General features: G+C 48.5%; 2 protein-coding genes across 2 annotated transcripts; one reads left to right on the forward strand and one right to left on the reverse strand.

The window, feature by feature from the left end:
* Nucleotides 1–2424: 2424 nt before the first annotated feature.
* On the reverse strand, nt 2425–3603 carry LOC111256728 (F-box protein CPR30-like). Its single transcript, XM_022825212.1, has one exon. The coding sequence runs from the start codon at nt 3601–3603 to the stop codon at nt 2425–2427; it is 1179 nt and encodes a 392-aa protein (XP_022680947.1).
* Nucleotides 3604–16559: 12956 nt separating this feature from the next.
* Nucleotides 16560–18070, forward strand: LOC101754560. Its single transcript, XM_004961114.3, has one exon. The coding sequence runs from the start codon at nt 16692–16694 to the stop codon at nt 17892–17894; it is 1203 nt and encodes a 400-aa protein (XP_004961171.1). The 5' UTR covers nt 16560–16691; the 3' UTR covers nt 17895–18070.
* The last annotated feature ends 2030 nt before the right edge of the window (nt 18071–20100 follow it).

Here is a 20100-nt window from a genome sequence, read left to right on the forward strand (position 1 = left end):
TTTAGCAAATGACGTGAGTTCAGCTTCGCGCTGATCCAGCACCTGAATCCCTGGCAGCTAAGTGGGAATGCCCTTGCTTACTGCAGTCCAGATCTTGGGGGTCATGACGATCGAAGAAGGTGTGTCGCTCTAGGCTAGCCCTGAAGACGAACGTATCGAAGCGGTGGAGCCTATCGTCAGTGAGAAGCTGGATTTACTTCAACACCTTCTTCTCCATCACATCGTACAGCACCACCCAACGTCTCATGCGATCCCCTTGAAGAGTCACACCCTACCGCCCTTCCATGCCCGGGTCCATCGCCCAGCACGCACCCCGCAATGGCCTCCAGCTCGCATCATCGTTGCTGTCATAGTCCTCCAGTACCAGGAATCATTCTTGTATCGGTGGAATCTGTTGGACGGCCCACGGGAACTTAATAAGCTACATGGATGAATCATGGACATAATAAAGCAAGGCATTCGAGCAATCACCGCGTGTATCCCAAAAAATATTTTTCTTGGCGCTTGGGATTACGAGATTGTGATTGATTTTGAGAATTTGTTCAGACTTTACCGTCATCAACACCTCGACGTCCAGCTCATTCAAACATGGTGCTTGTAAGTCCACATGTACCGCATACACGAGTTTTACGTACATATGTATATATTTTATATGTCTAGTACCTGAGCGACTACCTATTTTGCAAGATGCAATGGAAAGAGGAAGAATTGACGAACGGCAGGTACGCGGTAGTGTACCTTGACCTAGCACGAATTAGCGAGCCAGAGCACACGTTCAAAATGAATGAAAGGGTCAAAGCAGAAATGGAAGCAGCACAGACACAAGCGGAGAAAAATACTATAAAGAAAAAATACCACAAATTAAGAAGAAATGCACAAAATGTCCGTGTAAAGGCTCACAAGCAGTGCATCACAGGGCTTACAATTTTTAGTAAGCTAGTTAGTTTAAATTACTATTTATATACATGGTGCTAATTAATCCCATCTATTATATAAATTATTTTAATATAATGCAGGACAACTGGATTTGCATTTGTATTTACCCCAAGCTTGGATATGCAATTATCCTCTACTCAGGTAGATTTACCAAAGATAGTTACAAGAAATTCCTAGGCATTGTACAAAAGTAAGACATCCCTTGGCAGTACTTAAATGCATGTTGAGATTCTATGCACTTAAATTGTATTACTTTATATCCTCAAAGTGCGCACAGGCTTTACGTACTCAAAGGCGGGGAATGCCTTGAAAACAGGAAGAAAGCGATGAAAATAATAACACATAGATAGGTAAGAACATAATAACTTGGTTTTTTTTCATATAATGTAGACTTGTCATTATAACAACTCATTATTTTTCTATTTGATTGCAGTGCCACGAGCAACCGCCCGACTCTGTGCTATGCGGATATTACGTGTGCGAGTTCCTCAGAAACAATGGGAGGTACCGGACGAACCCTGAAGATGTAAGTCTCTTATACACTGCCATGTGCAAACTTCCTAATTGCAATACATCCTAATTTTCATTTATTGTATAACTGCAAATGACTAGGATCGACACTCGCAATTCGGCACTCGAAGACAGAGGCATCGTCAATATTTGTAGGGACATGGCGAGGTTCATGAGGACGGAGAATTCTTTGATCCAAATGGCGTGTTGGCGGTGGACGAATGCACACGTCTTCGTAAATGGACGAAGGTGCCGATGGATGAATAGCTCTATTCCAATTGTTGAATTATGTGAATTGTTTATTATTCAAGTTTGTTAAATAATGTGAATTATCTACATAATATTATGTAGGATGGAGTTTTTAGTAATGTGAATTATTTATTATTTAAGATCGTTGTTGTTATATGATTGGAGTTACATATTTAAATTTGACAGCTAAAAACTAGCGTCAATGACCGTCCCACAAAAAGGTTTCCCAACTTCCCAACATCCTGAGATCGTGACGTAGGCCGACGGCGCAGTGTTTCTTGCTCTCATTCATTTCATTGTTTTGGTCAGCTCGCGTGGGACGGGACGATCTGACAAAGCATCGCTGCACCGCTCTGTTCCGTTGATCGCTCGCGCGCTCTTGATTGCTCTGTTCCGCTGAGGTTTTGCAATTGCAATGGCTTCCACAAGCCACAGACACGGAGACACGGAGTTTCTATAGCAAGGGTGATGGCGTCAGGGCCGCGCCGTGGCAGGCGACCGGCGGCGTCAGATTTCGATTCCAAGGAATATATCCAATTTCGTCCGGCGGCACCAGATTTCGATCGTAAGGAAAATATGTGTTCGGATGTGAATTGACCGAAGAAAAGGAAAAATCATGCCAAAGCATATGCACACTTAGCTTCTGGAATCTCAAATTCTAGCAAACCTAAAAATAAATAAACTGCTATCGTGCAGGATTGAGGAGTACTGTCTTGACCCTAGCTAGATTTATTGGGCTCCACGAGAATCGAAGAATGCGTGACGCTTAAGGCTATCCCGGAACACAATAGTATTCAGCTGGGTGCGAGGAAGAGAATCCCGTGGACCATCAGCGGTAACAAACTGGATTTTCTTCAACAACCTTTTCTTCGTCAGATGGTACAGTCCCACCGTAGCATTCCAGCAGTCTCCCAAAAGAATCACATTATTTTGGCCCTCCACACCTAGCTTCATCGCCAGCGTCGCATGCCGTAACGCTGGCGGCAAGCGCACCCGGAACCGGCGCGCCCAGCTCCCGTCGTTGTCGTAGTCCTCCAGCACCCAGAGGTCCATCGATCCGTCGAGAAAAGCCGCCATGGCAAGCTTCCCGTCCATCTCCAGCAGGAAGAACTCCTCGACGCCGCGGTTGGTGCTCCTCCGTGGCGGGCGAGATATCCGTCGGAACGTCTCTGACACGGTGTCAAACGCTAGTATCATGTCCGCGTACACCACCTCGAGCGCATCACCTGGAAACAGAACCCAGGGATGCCGCAGCCAGTGGAGCTTGCCGCGATAATCGAGGGAAAAGAAGGGGATCCGCCTGCTATATACGACGACCGATACCGCGGGCCCCAGCCGGCGGGCCCCGGCGACTTCGAGCGAGGAAACGTAGTGCGACCCTTCTTGGTCGTCGGTGAAGTACAGGATCCGATGCTCACCTGATGGCCCGTGAAGGTAGAAGCCGCAGAGCAGCATGCAGGTGCCCGGGGGACGAGCCAGCATGGTCCACTGCCGCGTTGCCGGGCTGTAGACGTAGTGATCGATCCAAGGGCCTCTCTGGAAGAGCAAGAGGTCGTCGCAGGAGCCGATCAGGGAGTAGCCTCTCCAGAAAGGTTCCGGGGGTCCTGTGTACTCGGGATACTTGACGGGGAGGCACCGGCGCCTCGTCTCGTCGAGGGTGAGGAGCGGGATGGTGTCCAGCACCGCGCCGCTCACGCCGCGGCGCTGCACGATGAGCTCGAGGGGGCGACGGCGGGCGTGGGCGGCCAGGAAGACGGGGCTGCTGGTGATGCGGCGCCATGCCTTGCAGACGGCGCGGAAGCGGAGAACGGCTTCGGAAGGGAGGCGGAGCAGGATCTCGGTCAGCACGTCGTCGTTCAGATCTTGGGTGGCCGTCGTTGCTCCCGGTGTAGCGACCGGTGCCGACATGATGCCTTTATTTTGGGCCTTGGAGCGATCGATCTTTTCGCATGTGTCGCGCCTGCGTATTATGCCTTTCTCGATGAACATCTGGTCGCCGTGTGAGTTCAGGAGGTAGGGGCGTAATCCGATCCGAACATCCGTCTGTATACGTATCGCGCAATGGAACTTTGCGAACGTACAATGCGTGGCAGTGGCACACCGAGTACGACTGGCACGGGCTTACGAAGATCGTTGTGGGCTGAAGCTTTGTCGCGATCAAACCGGCCCAATAGCCCAGCCAGCCCTGCCAGCACGATCCGTTGCAAAACGAGCCTTCCTGCCTCCTCCTCTGCTATAACTCTGCTTCTACGGCGTCCTCAGCGGCTGCGTCCATCACTACGACACCGACGCGCCCCCGCACGGGCACGACGCCCGCTGCTTCGGCTCGCATTAGGGCGCCTGGCTCTTCCTCGCCTTCGACCAGACCACCGACCACGAGCTCGTCAACCTCCGCGCCGATAGGACACTCCTCATCCCCGACAAGTACCGCCTGCAGGACGACCCCTCGCCGACGGCCACGACGACATGGTCATCCTCGCCGCCACCATCTCGTCCCCACCGGACCAGGAAAACTGCGTCGGCGCCTGCATCATCTCCCGTTGGCCGGCCAACGTCCCCACCCAACGGCGGTTCGCGTTCTGGCACGTCGCATCTGAGGGTGACGCCTACGATCTCGTGCCTGACCCGACCCAACTTCGCCGCATTTGCAAGTTGAGGACGTCCATTGCTACGAAGGGGTCTTCTATTTCCTCACCCAAGGCGAACACATCCGCCGGTGCGAACCGGTTCATGATGCAGCTGGGGATTTTCAAGTACTTTCCGGTGTGTTCTTCTTCCAGCCCGAGGGCCGCAACTACAACGGCCTCGTCGTCCAAGCTCGCTACCTCCGTACCTCGTGGTGTCCCGCGACGAACTGCTGATGGTCGTCAGGCTCACCAGTGGAGCCAACAAGCTGCCGTCGGCGTTCAGGGTGTTCCGGGCGCTGAGACCTGTTCAGGACGCCGAGGAGGTGGTCGATGAGGACGGGGAGGACGATCAGGTCGCCGAGGCGGACGATCAGGGCGAGGAGATTGAGTACCCCTGGTCCTGGGGCGAGCTGGACACGCTGGAGGGCCGGATGCTGTTCGTGGGGCGAGGCTGCTCCAGATCCTACGAGGTGGCTCAGTACCCGGGGTTCGAGGATGGCATCTACTTCTCGGATGATCGGTGCTCCTACAACGGGGAGGTGATGTTCCAGCACCGGCACTACCCCTGCGGCGACAACGGGCGCTGGTCGGAAGGGCCGCCTTCACGTGCCCACCGCTGCTTCCCGGTACAGGGCCCATCGAACTACTCTCATCCGGTTTGGCTTCTCCATTGAATCGCAGGTTTCGCAGGTTTCTGGGTAACAACCATGGAAATGCATTTGGTTTTTAGCTGAACTAGTGTGATTCCGTAATCCTCGGCACGTTTAGCATTTGCACTGTAAAAAGGGCGAGGAGATTGAGTACCCCTGGTCCTGGGTGTTAGAGATAAACGTGTTATACAAGAGATTGTAGCGTGATTGTCAGGTTGTTCTTATAGCTAGAATAGATTCAGTTCAGGTTCAATGTAATATCTACACAAGAGTTCTACTTTAAACAACCTATATCTGTAACTGTTGTTTCTATATAAACACGCAGCCTATGGGTGTGCAACCATAGTTATCATCCAATTTTTCATGGTAATTAGAGCCGCCTCTTCCTAACACATCTACTATCCACAAAAAAAAATCCGCGATAGAAGAAGCTTCTGCGGGCGCCTGAAGATTGCGACGCCCCTTATGTCATCGTCTTCCTCTACGCCCCCTTCGACACTGCTCGGACCGCCAGTTTCAGAAAACTTACATGGGACAACTTCGTCCTGTGGAAAACTCAGTTTCTCCCTACAGTCCGTGGTGCAAAGGTGTTCGGCATCCTGGATGGATCTGTTCCCGAGCCGCGACAAACACTGGAAGTTGAAGTCGATGGCAAGAAGAAGGAAGTTCCTAACTCAGAGCATGACTTATGGGTAGGCAAAGATCAACAGCTATTCGGCTACGTGGTGAACTCCGTCTCCAAGGAGGTCCTCGCCGGGATCACGACTGCAACAACCTCCGCTCAAGCATGGAAGGCGCTAGGGGTTATGTTTGCAGCGCAATCAAGAGCGCGGGTCACAAACCTGCGCATGCAATTGGCCACCACAAAGAAGGGCAGTCTCATGACGCGGCCTTTTTCAACAAGATGCAGAACATCAAGGATGAGCTCACTTCAGCCAGCGTCACCGTCAATGATGATGAGGTTGTTGCTCATATACTTAATGGTTTAGACTTTGATTATCACCCTTTTGTCTCTTCCATGATGGGCTGGACAGGAGAACTCTCGCTGTCCAAGTTATATTCACTTCTCATGGAGTATGATCTTCGACTTGAGATGTATCAAGGCGCTGGTCAAGGCGCTGGTTAGTACCAATCCTCTGCGAACCTGGCGTCTCGTGGTCGTGGAAATCGCGGGCACTCAGGTGGACGTCAAGGTGGTGGCTGGTCTCGCCAAAGACAACAATGCCTTCCTTGAATTTCACCCCGATTTCTTTCTTATAAGGACCAGAATACGAAGAGGATTCTCCATCACGGTAGATGCAAGGGTGGCCTATATCCTCTCATTCCGAGATCATCAGGAGAAGGGATAGAACTGAAACATGAAGCTTTTGGAGTCCATATACCATCTACATCTCTATGGCATAATCGTCTAGGTCACCCTGCTATTTCTATAGTTCAGAAAATTCTTCGATCCAATAAATTACCGTGTGATAGTACAAAGAGTATGGAGTCGGTCTGTGATTCATGTCAAAGGGCCAAGAGCCATCAACTTCCATATTCAGTATCAAATAAAATTTCTAGTGCTCCTCTCGATTTGATCTATTCCGATGTTTGGGGGCCTGCTCCTACCTCTGTTGGTCACTACAGTTATTATGTCAGCTTTATTGACGACTATAGCAAATACACATGGATCTACCTTTTGAAGCATAAATCTGATGTGCTTTCGGTTTTTCAAAACTTTCAAAGTCTTGTAGAAAGAAAATTCTCAAAAAAAATCCTTTGTGTTCAGTCAGATTGGGGAGGCGAGTAAAAGAAACTTAATTCCTTTTTCCGGCATATTGGGATAACACATCGTGTTTCTTGCTCTCATGCTCATCAGCAGAACGGAGCTGCTAAACGCAAGCATCGGCACATCATCGAGGTAGGCTTGGCACTCCTTGCTCATGCCTCCATGCCCACAAAATTTTGGGACCAAGCTTTCCTGACCGCCACTCACCTAATTAATATCCTTCCTAGCAAGGTCATCGACTTTGAAGTCCCTAGTACTCATCTCCTGCACGAAGCACCAGACTACAACAATCTACGCACTTTTGGTTGTGCGTTTGGTCAAATTTGAGACCCTACTATTCTAGAAAACTATCTTTTCGATCCACCCAGTGTGCTTTCCTTGGCTATAGCTCCATGCACAAAGGGTTCAAATGTCTCGACATATCTACTAGCCGAATCTATATTTCCCGCGATGTTGTATTTGATGAAGCTATCTTCCCGTTCTGTAAACTTCATCCTAATGTTGGTGCCTCTCTAGGAAAGAAATTACTCTTCTTCCTTCCTCCCTACGTAATGCTGGGGATGATTACTGCATTGTTCCTGATATTACTAATGATATTAATGTGCCTACTGTCTCTAGTGATTCTCAGGAACAATCTGCAGAAAACTCTGAAGAACAGGTTGCTCACGAGCCCTTTTTCCCTACTGCCCCAGTGCACCATGGTGCAGAAGATCGCGGTGCCAGATCCGATGCGGATCCCCCATCCAGTCTCGGCGCATCTCCCGGGGACGATTCGCCCGCCTCGCCTGGCGCCACTCTGAGCTTCCCACGTGGGGGGATAGGCGGCCCGCCTGCGTCGGTCTCCTCCGCGCCCACACCCGTGTCGGAGGAGGAGGCGCCATCCAACCCGCCGGCGCCACCTATCGTGAGCTCATCAGGGGCGACGCCGCTCCCTCTGACAACCTCTGGTGCGTTGTCGCCAGGATCTTCTACAACGACCAACCCATCACCACAAGTGCCTGATCCGCCACGTCGACAAACACGCCTGCAGAGCGGCATTATTCAACCCAAAACGAGGTATGATGCTATGATCCAGTCTGTTCAGTGCTTTTGGTGGACCTAACTCTGTTGAAGAAGCGTTTACAAATCCTAAGTGGCATCGGGCAATGGAAGTAGAAGTTCAAGCTTTAGAGAAAAACCGTACCTAGCATCTCGTTCCAGGAAAATCAGGACAAAATATAATAGATTGCAAATGGGTTTTCAAAATCAAACGGAAAGCTGATGGAAGCATTGACAGATACAAAGCTCGATTGGTAGCAAAGGGGTTCAAACAGTGATATGGCATTGATTACGAAGACACTTTCAATCCAGTTGTTAAGATAGCCACAGTTAGGCTTGTACTTTCTCTTGCAATCTCAAGAGGATGGTGCCTTAAACAATTTGATGTGCAGAATGCGTTTTTGCATGGCGTTCTGGAAGAGGAAGTCTATATGAAGCAGTCACTAGGTTTTGAAAATACTAAGACTCTGGAATATATATGCAAACTGGACAGGGCGATTTACGGTCTGAAGCAGGCGCCTCGAGCATGGTATTCCAGGTTAAGCTCCAAATTAATTGCACTAGGTTTTGTACCGTCCAAATCAGATATGTCCTTGTTTATTTATAATAAGCATGGTATAACTATTTATATGCTCATCTACGTGGATGATATTATTGTCACAAGCTCCGCGCCCAAAGCAGTGATGGCACTTCTGGCTAATTTAAAGGAAGACTTTGCACTTAAAGATCTTGGCAAGTTGCATTACTTTTCGGGCATAGAAGTCAAAGAAGAATCGGATGGTATGTAATTATGTATACATAATTGGTCAACCGTTACTACTAATACAGTAACATTCATAACCGCGGAGAGTTTGGCTTTAGCAAATGACGTGAGTTCAGCTTCGCGCTGATCCAGCACCTGAATCCCTGGCAGCTAAGTGGGAATGCCCTTGCTTACTGCAGTCCAGATCTTGGGGGTCATGACGATCAAAGAAGGTGTGTCGCTCTAGGCTATCCCTGAAGATGAACACATCGAAGCGGTGGAGCCTATCGTCAGTGAGAAGCTGGATTTACTTCAACACCTTCTTCTCCATCACATCGTACAACCACCCAACATCTCATGCTATCCCCTTGAAGAGTCACACCCTGCCGCCCTTCCATGCTCGGGTCCATCGCCCAGCATGCACCCCGCAATGGCCTCCAGCTTGCATCATCATTGTTGTCATAGTCCTCCAGTAGTAGTGGCTGTTGACCCATCCTTCTTCGGCCATCTTGAAAAGAATTGGGGTGCAAATTAGTTTTGCAATACAACAGGGGTAGGAAGAAATTTTATAAGTCATTTATTTTGGTTAAAAGGGCTTTTCTGGTCCTCAGGTCGCGTCCTACAGTCAACGACGGCTCTGATACCAACTGAAGTATCCCCACATCAGCGGAGACTAAATGTGATACAAATATCAGTCGCAGGAGGCTGATAACACATTTATTCAACAGATAGTTCAAATACCGTACAACTCACGAGGGAGTGGGCACGAAAGCCACACCGCAATAACAAGCAAATAAATAACAGTAGCGAGCCAAGCTACTGCCAAGAGACAGCACTCGGGACTACACGGCAGCGGAAGCATTCTGCAAAGGCCAACACCACAGGCAGCGTTGGTTGCGGAAACGACGTCCTACTCAAAATCCTCGGCGACGAAGTCCGGGTCTTCCTCTGTAGCAACAAAATAAGGGTGAGTACAAAAATACTCAACAAGTACAACCCCATCCACGGAGGGGAAAACAAACAAGAATATGTTCAGGATCACAAGGATAAGGTTTAAGGGTTAATTACAATAAAGCTAGATTTTCCCAACACATGCAAGGTTTCATTTTAAAAGAGTTTTCTCCAAACACTTTTAGTAACCGAATGATTAAGTGGGGTTGATCCTACACAAAGGATCCAAGTTTTAAAGCTACCGGACTCCCCGTCCGCAGTAGCTCATGGCACAACAGTCGGACACTTCCAAAATCCAACACACGTCATGAAAATTACCCAACTCCAAGTACTAGTTATGTGACCAAGCCGTAACTCGTCCAATGTCGTGGACACCGCTACCCGGATAGGTTTTAACTCTGTAGAGGTTGTACACTTTTCCCACAAGTAGGGTACCACAACACGATCACCGTAGTGTCGGTGCAGATCCTAACAAAGCCATTACCCACCTTAGCTAGGACTGACTAGCCAACACGGGTGTGACCAAGGGGTTAACGACCTACCAACGAGGTCTTACCCGGGACCTAAGTCACAAAGATCTTACTCCTTTTCTATGGTCTCCCGTTGCTCACTAGCTCACCTGATGACTATCAGACTAACTAGTGGGATTTATGCTAAGCCATTGCCGCATACAACAGTCGAGTGGTTGCACGATGGTTGGGTTAGGCAAGATGACACATCAATTCGGTCCTTAACTATGACAAGATGGATATCTCCCGACTTTACTCAACCACAAAGGTACGAGTCCAACTCATTGGCATTTCACACAAGAAACACTCATCCATCTCATCTAAGCATTTCTTTCCTTATTTCCAAAAACCCATTTTCTCATTTGAAAACCTCACACATTTATCCTTTAAATAAACCATTGTAGTCATGATTCAATTGAGTAACCAGGTCCTAAGCATTCTAGCAGTAATTATCATCCAAACAAAGCAAATCATATTTAGAGATAATTATAGGACAATCAAGGAATAATCATATCAATCAAGGGGTGGCTATCCAACCATGTCTTGCAATAAAATAATATGCAATTTTATAAAATAGGCCAATAGGTTGTGTTTCAAAAACTAAGAATAAATATGCATCAAAGGGTGAGATTGGACTTACCGTCCTAAAAGCCTTTCGGGAGTTCCTGCTCGCGGTGTTGGTCCTCGGGCTTGGGCTCGCGGTCAAACTCTTCCTCGAGCTCCTCCTCGGGTACTCCGCGACCTACGGCACACACAATCGTGCATTTTACCCGTTGAGCTTCGAATAGAGCACGCGAACGAAAAATAGAAGGGATGAGCATTTTCACGAGCTTTGGATGTGACTCAGCGGAAGTATATGGGAGGATGACATGGTCGAATTTGGGATTAATTGGAGGGAGTTTGGCGCATGAAATGACGAGTTAACGGAGTATTAGAGGCTTAAAAGAAGGTTTAGGACTAGACTATGAGAACCAGGGACTTGTTTGTAAAGATTCTTGGGAGGTGGAAGGGTATATCTGCGAGACGATCTTGAGAGAGGTGGGAGGGTTATTTTGCAAATAGGGGATAACTGGGGGTTAGATCAAAAAGGAGGAGGCTTTCTTCCTCCTCTGCACCGTACGGTACACAGATAGAGGGAGAAGGCGGCGGCCTAGGCTCGCCGGCGGCAATGGGAGACGGCGGGAGAGGGTAGAGGAGGCCGTGGGTGTGGCGGAACCGTCCAACTTAAACTGTTTTAAATGCGCCTAATCGCTGCCGATGCAGCAATTATCCGAAACGCGCTTAAAACAGTATAAGTCCGGTCGTCCGTCGAGTGTCCCTAGGACTCCTCGAATGGTCCACGTCACGTCTCATAGCCATACATCAGGATTGTTTTCGTGATGGGAAAGCTTCAACAAATATTACATTTTTACATACATACACGAGGTACGAGTTATTACAAGACATAGTTTGAAACAAACTTAACAGTGCAGGTTAGACAGAAGTTCTAGGATTTTAAACATAAACGGTTCAGGTGGAGATGAGCATTTAAGATTTCTTCTAAGGGTATTGTGAGACTCATAACAATACCCTAGTTTTTCGGAGCTTCCTCCTCGGTGGATTCCTGCGGTGCCTCTGAAAATAGCCACAAGGGATAACCCTGAGTACGAGGTACTCAGCAAGGCTTACCCGACTAACCAATATAATAGCTTTTCTTGGAACTATATGATAGCTTTTTCAGTGTGCGTGGCTGACACATTTTTGGCAAAAGAGCTTACTAGGAGTGAGACCTTATCTTTATCTTTTATTTTGATTAAGTTATTACCTACCCATTCTAAATGATGATAAAAGATTAATTACAAACAACAAGGTATTAAGTCATATACCAAAACATTAGTGGAGAGATATAGCATTCATGAATTTATGCTACGATACTCAACAATGATCAAGTGCATTCATAACCGAGAATTGCGGCGATCCGGATCAGATTACATCCTGCAGGAGAGTACCCTGATCACCAGTTATATACGACTGTCCAGGTCGTACGTAACGACTTTTCGATTAGCAAATCCGATGATTGGGAATAAGACTACCCGGACCCAGGGACGCACCCCCACATGGGACCCCACGTCTGGCCTGATCACCATGTGAGTTTCAGGTTACGCCCCTGCCAATCTCCAGCACGTCAAGCGCAGGTACGAAGTATTCCCGATCAGAGGGTTTACTAACCTACTGGGCTTTACTGGTCCCATACCCAGTAAGTGATCAGATGTCTTTCACTTGATCAAAGGTTAAGACAACGAATCGGGCCTTAACCAGATTAATCTAGCAGACAGAACTACATCCTTAGCTTGTGTCCGCTTCTTGATTTCCAAGTTATCTTTCCATAATTAACATGCATGACTCAATATGTACCTTAAGGTTTGGTAGACCAATTACTTAGGCAACTAAGCATATTCTAGACTTAGGTTATTTACTAAATGTTTGAACAAGTGGCAAAGATGTCCTTAAAACAAGGTATGATAATGCACAAGAATGGGTTTCAAGCAACTCCTAGACTTAGTGCATACATATAACAAATAACCGATAATTGGACACATGAAATATCGACTCCAAAATAATAGGTATAACGCACCGGGGCTTGCCTTGTTCGCTAAAAAAGTTAGCACTGTCTGAAGGGTTGGCCTCGTAGGGAACCAATTCAATGATCTCTTCGAATTCTGGAGATCCTTCTGAAAATTCCGAGAAATCTCCTTCTGGTGCTTCGATGTCTATAACACAACATATGCAGGGGTTAGGAATGCAACTTTTTTGAATACAAGACTAGACAACTTTCCTTCATGATAAAGTTGCAAGCCAACAAGAACTATACAATTTATCATGATAAAGTTGCAAGCCAACACATAAAAACCCGAAAAGATTAGCCCAACAATTTTATTTCCTTAACTATTCTTACTTAGGGCTTTTTCTTTTATTTTTAGAAAACATTATAATTATTTTCTAATCTTGAAACCTAATTTCCTATGAGTTAACAATAATTTGTGATTATGAAGATGTTATTCCATATTTTATGCATTTAATAAAGATTAAGTATTTATTTAAATACCTTAAAAGAAAGGCATTAAATAAATACCCAAATTTTCATTGTTTTTCCTAGGGTATAAAAATTTTAATGCATAAAGGAAAATTAAATAAGCCTAACAAAATTGGTTTCACTAATTTTGGACACCCCTAGAAATTTCTGTGATTTAAATGGTGAGATTGGATTTAATCTATTTATTCTACAAAGGAAATCTAACTTTTTCCCGAAAACTCCCCGGCCTACTTTTCTCACGCGCCCTAACTCTACCCGCTCTCTCTTACGCTGGGCCCGCGGCTTGGACCCACCTCCTTCTCCTATTCACCTTACCCGCCGGCCTACCCCTTCCCCTACTAGGCTCCCTGGGCCGATTTCTCTTTTTCTTTTCCTTTCCTCGGACCGGCACCGGCCCAATGGCCCATCCTTCCTTCTCCTCTTTTCTTTTCCGCGTCACCGGCCTGCCTTACTGGCCTATCGGCCTGCTGGACTTCACGGGCCTCCGGCCTTTTTTTCTCAAACGGTCGACCGCACCAGCACCTGGGCCTCCGGGACTCTGGCCCAACTGATGCTCGCGCCCAACCGGCCTCCCTTCTCTCTTCTCTTCTCTGACGCGCGGGCCCGTGGCACCAGCGCCTTCTTCCTCCTCCCGCCAAAATCCCGAGCGCAACAAGGGGCGGTGCGGCTCGCCGGCCGGCACCCTACCGGCGATGGGGCTAGGCCGGGGAAGCATCCCCATGCCCTAATGCACCCGTGCGTGGCGACAGCTCCCCGGGAGATGGCCGGAGCCATTCCCTCCCCGGCGGCGGGCGGCGGCACCTACGGCCGGTCGTGGCTAAGCACGGCGACGGCTCGGCCTACCCCGACAACTACTTCTACAGCTTCCTAGTGCCCTAGACGTCTACCTAAAACCGACCACAAGGAACAACAACGACGGCAAGGGGGTGCTCACCGTGAGCAGGAGGTGCGGCGGTGGCGGACGGAAACGACGGCGAGTACGGGTACTCCGGCAAGGATGCTGGACAACAAGTTGACCGGGGTGTAGCTGGGGTATCTGTGGAGAAATGGGCGAGAGGAATCGACGGGAGGTGAGGTGTGGCAGTGGAATTTGGTCGGCGGCGGTGGCTTGATAGAGAGGGCGGCGGCGGTAGAAAAACAGGCGGTAAAAAGGGCGGTGGCGGGAGCGGTAGATATACAAAAGACTTACCGCGCGCATGGGCGACACCGTGGCCTAGTGCTAGGCTTGCGTGGTGAGGAGGTGGCGTAGCTGCTGTGCTCGCGGTCGACCGAGAACGCCGGTGGCGACACGTCGAGCTCAGCTCTGTCACCCCCCCCCCTCTTTGTTTTCTGACGCCCGAAAGTTCAGAGCTTCACCACGGCCGATTTTGAATCCGACGGTCCACAAGTCACTTAAGCAAAGTTGTAGATAAACTCGAGCTCTACAATTCATATTTGAACTCTTGCCCGAGATTATCATCCATTTGTTGGCAACTTCAAAATGTTTGCCCTCAGGTAACTGAACTTCATTGAACTTCCGATTCAGTTCGTCAGTCACTTGGTCATGGTCACTTACCCAACTTTGTAAATAATTTCAGTGGTCCAAATCCCTTCCTTTTAGTCCAACTACAAACCAATTACACTCTACAACCATCAGGGATTCCATTTTACTCATAATCACCTATACCTTTTAGACTACATTCTCCTGAATTTAGCTCCAAACATTGGCACTTATGAGTGTTTTCAGACTTAGGCAGAAATTCAGTTCAGCAGCTAAGTTGACCGTGGTAAAGTGCTGACTTTGAGCCTCCATTTGAAATGGTTCCCTCTACTGTTCTTGATCAACAACACCTGAAGATACTTGTCCAAAGTCTATAATTTAATACTGTATAGTTGTCTTGGTCCATTTATTTGGAAAATTTGGCAGAAATTAATTTCCAAAATGGACACTGGTGCTTTTTTTTCTGAAATCCTATTGTCGGACGGTGAATAGTGCAATTCGGTTTTAATTTCTTTCTTTGATTTTCTTGAGATATTTAGGACCAGATCTTGTCCCTAATCTTGATCTTCAAGTTCTAATCACTCTTATACTTCCATTCCATATTTTTGCCAAATTTTTCTGAATTTCAAATTTAAAATTCAAATTTCGGTCAAATTTGACCCGAATTTGATTTTTAGCCAATTTCTTTTCCTTTTTCTTCATGATTTGCTTCTATTTCTTTGGAATTATTTTTGATGGCTAAAATGGCAGGTGTTATAGTGGGGAGCCCGTTTGAGGCCTCACCTCGGTGAATCAGCGACGGGCAGCGAGGGGCCGGTGTTGGGCAGGAGGCGGCGGCGCACGGAAGAGGCGGCACTACTAGCAGAGGGAGGTTGCGCAGGGGAAGTGGTGTTGGTGGCATGAGGGGAGGCCGGGGTGGTGGCGAGCTGGGGTGTCGCCCTCCCCCTTTTATAGGCCAGCGGGGAGCGGCCGGCAGCGTCGTGGGGGGGCCGGGGCCAGCGGGTGGCGCGTGGCGAGCCGGGCGGCGCGGCAGACAGCGGTAGGGGCTGGGACCTGGGCGCGGTCTTCGGGTGGCGGGGCGCGGGGCTGAAGGCGGGGCCGGGCATGCGCGGCGTCGGGGGTCAGGCGCGGCAGCAGTGCCGGTGCCGGCGCCGGGCGCGCGGCGCGGATGGCGAGGTAGGGAGGGCCGGGCGCACCGCGCCGGCCGGGCGCAGGCAGGGGCCGGGGCCAACGGGGGTCGGGCGCAGGCGGGGCTGGGCGCCAGGAGGGTGCGGCGCCAGAAGGGTGGCACTATGCGCCAGGAAGAAAGGAGGAGGGAGAAAGAAGAAGAAGGAAGATGGAAGAAGAACAAGAGAGAAAGAAAGAGAAGGAAGGAAAAGAAAAGAGAAAGAGGAAATTAGGAGGAAGAAAGAAAAAGAAAGGGAGGGTCGGCGGTGATTGCGGAGCGCGGTCGGGGCACGCGCATCGGTTTGTTGACCGGCACGCGGCGAGATTTACGGAGGGGGTAAAAGAACAGTTGTTGGCTTTGGGTGCCGGGATGGCAAAATCGTCGGGAAGATTAGATTTTCGGGAGCTCAACGGTGAAAAGATTTTGGGCACAATTTTTAACGGATGATTTAAGTTGGTGATTTTTGTGGATGTTACACCAACATATTAGGAATATATTAAGAACAAGTAAGGATCCGTACCAACGTACGGACATTTCTGCCGGTAATTATTAAATGTACAAGGCTTAGTCCAACTAAATATGGGCATTTGCAGTAGATGTATATGCAAGGAAACATGACACTACAATCATTAGTTGCGTTCTTTTAGCTTGTCAGGATACTAAATAACTGAAAAAGGTTGTCACTTCCTCGCAAACAAAGCTAGCATGATCGCTGTGGGGTGTGTGTGTGTGGAGATGAGATCTGCAGCTTCGGCCCAGTCTAAACGGCCCAAGCGAAGACGGGCCCGGCTCAGACGACTATCTCTGCATCTTGCAAGTTGCAAGACAAGTAGCAGCCGCACACGGGGCACACCGCACACGCGCTCCTCTCTGCCCCCGGCTTCCAGAACAAAAGGGGAATCCAATCCCGCATCCGCCCCCAACCTCTTCGCCGTCGTCTTCCCCGCCTCCGTCCACCAGCGACTCTCAAACCCTCCCCTCCCCTCCAACATGGCCGCGCCTTCGCCCTGGGCGAGCCTCTCACTGGACCAAATGTCCGAGATCGCCTGCCGCGTCCCGTGCGAATGGGACCGCGCCCACATGGCCTTCGTCTGCCACTCATGGCGCGCGGGGCTCGCAGCTCCCCCGCCCCCGCCGCCACCGCTCCCGCATCTCCTCCTACCGTCCGACGGCTTGAATCGCGTCTCCTGCATCCTCAGCGGCTCCAGCATCCACCAGGAGTACCACGACAAGGTCGGCGCGCGCTACATCGGCTCTGGCGACGGCGGCTACCTCTTCATCGCCATGGACCAGACTCGCCGCCACCGCCTCATGGACCTCCACCAGCCAGGGTGGGTGCGCATACTTCCCGACGAGGTCTGCCCCCGCCACGATCCATCGGTCCAGCACGTCCACAGGATGGTCATCCTCGCCGCCACCCCCTCATCCCCGCCGGATGTCGCTGGCTGCGTCGCCGCCGGCATCGTCGCCTATCAGCGGTACGTCGACGGCCCGCTCGAGCGCCGCTGCGCGTTCTGGATCATCGGCGATGGGGTGGCCTACGATACTAGGCCTCCTCACTGTACTGAAGCGGTGGAGGACGTCGTGTACCGCGACGACGGGTTCTTCCACTTCCTCACCGACGAGGAACACATCCTGGCGTGCGCGCCGACCTTCTCTTCGGTTGGGGGCGACCAGCTGCGACGAGTAGCGTTATCCTCGACGCTACGCCGCTGCGTGCCCAGGGACAGAGATCATGAAGGCAACGTTCGTGCTCGCTACCTCTTGGAGTCCCGCGGCGAACTGCTGATGGTCGTCAGGTTCGCTCCCGATCATGATTCGCCGACGCCGGGGTTCGAGGTGTTCAGCAGGATTGGCCCGCTGCCGCTCGAGGACGACGGCAGCGGCGGCATGATCGGGCACCCCTATATCTGGAGGGAGCTGGACACGCTGGGTGACCGGATGCTGTTCGTGGGGCGAGGCTGCTCCAGATCCTACGAGACGGCTGAGTACCCGGGGTTCAATGACGGCATCTACTTCTTGGATGATCGGAGCTTCTACGACGAGTACATCATGTTTCGCGGTGTCAGTGAGAGGCAGTACCCCTGCAGCGACACCGGCAAGTGGACGCAAGGGCAGCCTCCCAATGTCGAGTTCTTCTTCCCGGACCAGGTCCCTTCGAACCACTCTTCTCCGGCTTGGCTTCTCATTTGAGACGACAGGTTTTTGTCAAGTACCCTCGAGAGGATTAGATTGTGAATTCTGATGTTTCTTGGTGGTGGATCTTGTTAACCGTCCTGCTGAGTTGCCTGCTTACAGATCCCATTCAGAACGAGATAATTGTTCAATTCACTTCATCTAGCATTCAAATATGTGTTTCATTTACAGTATGTCGCGTTATAACTACGTTCTTGTAAATTCTGGTACCTGCTAGATTTCAATAACTCAATGCAGAAATGTCGGCGTTTATGATGTGTGTGTACTCCCTCCGTATAGGAAAAGGAAGACGTTTTGGACAGTGACACGGTCTCTAAAGCATTACTTTAACTCTTTATTTTTATAAAAATATTTATCAAAAAGTGATATACGTATATTTTTATGAAAGTATTTTTCAAGACAAATCTATTTATATGGCTTTTACATTTCCAAACTCAACAACTTACAAGTTATTCATGATTTATATTCCCAATGTTTGACCCAAACCTTGTCCAAAACGACTTTCTTTTCCTACACGGAGGGAGTATGAAGCAATAGAGAGTTCAGTTTGAATATGTGTGCCTGGGTGACCAGATTTCTCTTTGTGCCTGCAAGTTGGACTTGTCTGATTCAGTATCCTTAGCTTGGAACTAGATGAACACTCTGGTTCATTACCATGGGCACTATGAAACTTCAACTAGTTTAACTAGTGTTAGTTCTCCAGATTTTCATTTTATAAAATATTTTCTGTAGCTTTAAGCAGAACTGTTGAACACACGAGTTAGATGATGGACAATTCATTGTCTAGTCTTCCCAAGTATCAAAATTATATGTCAGACTTATTTGATCATACTCATTTTACAATGGATACATCTCGGCTGTACTGCACAATGTAGGTTTGTCATCATTTGCATCTGAAAAATTGCCTCTGTCCATTATGATCGGTTGCCAATAAAACTCATAGGATACTACTCCTACTTGGTAAATCTTGCCGTGGTATTTTTCTCTTTATGAAGATGTCATATGGTCCAATCTCTACTGAGTTTAAATCCCCATGCCTTATAGTGTTATTAAACTCAGTTTAATCCCTAAACCTTAATTTAGTGCTAAACTCAGATCGTGGAATGCTAGATTCAGAATGTGGAACGCTGAACTCTTTCAAATGGGTAGACAGAGTGACTGATGCATAATTGCTAAGGCCCATGAAATCAACGATTTTATTTTTTTTAGTATCTCAGTGGGATGTCGTTGACTTGCATGAAAGAATGGCTCTCTTGGTGTCCATGTTCTGTGGCGCACTATTCTCCGTTGAATTAAGATGAATTGTTGACTCTGAAAATGTGCATGTCAGTACTGAGCAGTGACACATTCCTGATAGTTTGTTTATATTTCCTCCTTGAATGAAGGGCATTGCACGGCATTCGAACTCTGATTATGTATCCCTTACAGTACAGCCCCCCGTTCGTTTGATTCTAGGATGATGGCTACTTGTCGTTTTGACTTTTTTAGAGATATATATTTTGCTATGCACTTAAGTATAAAATTATGTCTAGATGCATAACAAAATGTATGTATATAGAAAAGTCATTTTGGAACAGAGGGAGTAGTAGTAATTTGCAGAGGCTTTGAGCCTCTTGTCTGAATTGCAGAGTTTATTACAGGATGTGATCGGTTATTGCAGAGTTACTACAGGATGTGATCGGTTAGATTTTCCCCGTTCCTGAGGTTTAGTAATTCGATGGATAATCTGTGCATTTCCTTCCTGACGTTGCAAGGCTGCCAATGCAGCACAACACTACCTGGAAATTGGGCCGTGCTAGCTTTCAGACTTCTTGCGATGAATGTAGTTCGGACACGGATCTTGTTCCCGGATAGATAGGAATGCAGATATTGTACTGTTCTAAGGCATGCCCATTGGTTCGAGCAGAATGCTGTGGAGGCAGTATGCAATATTGCTTTTAGGGGGTGTTTGATAGCAAATGCTAAATTTTAGCACCTGTCACATTGGATGTTTGGACACTAATTAGGAGTATTAAATATAGCCTAATTACAAAACTAATTGCACAACCCCTAGACTAAATCGCGAGACGAATCTATTAAGCCTAATTAATCCATCATTAGCGAATGGTTACTGTAGCACCACATTGTCAAATCATGGACTAATTAGACTTAATAGATTCGTCTCGCGATTTAGCCAGGGGTTGTGCAATTAATTTTGTAATTA

Source organism: Setaria italica, chromosome III (genome assembly GCF_000263155.2).
Source record: "Setaria italica strain Yugu1 chromosome III, Setaria_italica_v2.0, whole genome shotgun sequence".
Taxonomy (NCBI): domain Eukaryota; kingdom Viridiplantae; phylum Streptophyta; class Magnoliopsida; order Poales; family Poaceae; genus Setaria; species Setaria italica.

Bases quoted from the DNA above. Each gene is read 5' to 3' on its own strand.
- LOC111256728 (XM_022825212.1), bottom strand. From the start codon at position 3,603: ATGTCGGCACCGGTCGCTACACCGGGAGCAACGACGGCCACCCAAGAT.
- LOC101754560 (XM_004961114.3), top strand. From the start codon at position 16,692: ATGGCCGCGCCTTCGCCCTGGGCGAGCCTCTCACTGGACCAAATGTCC.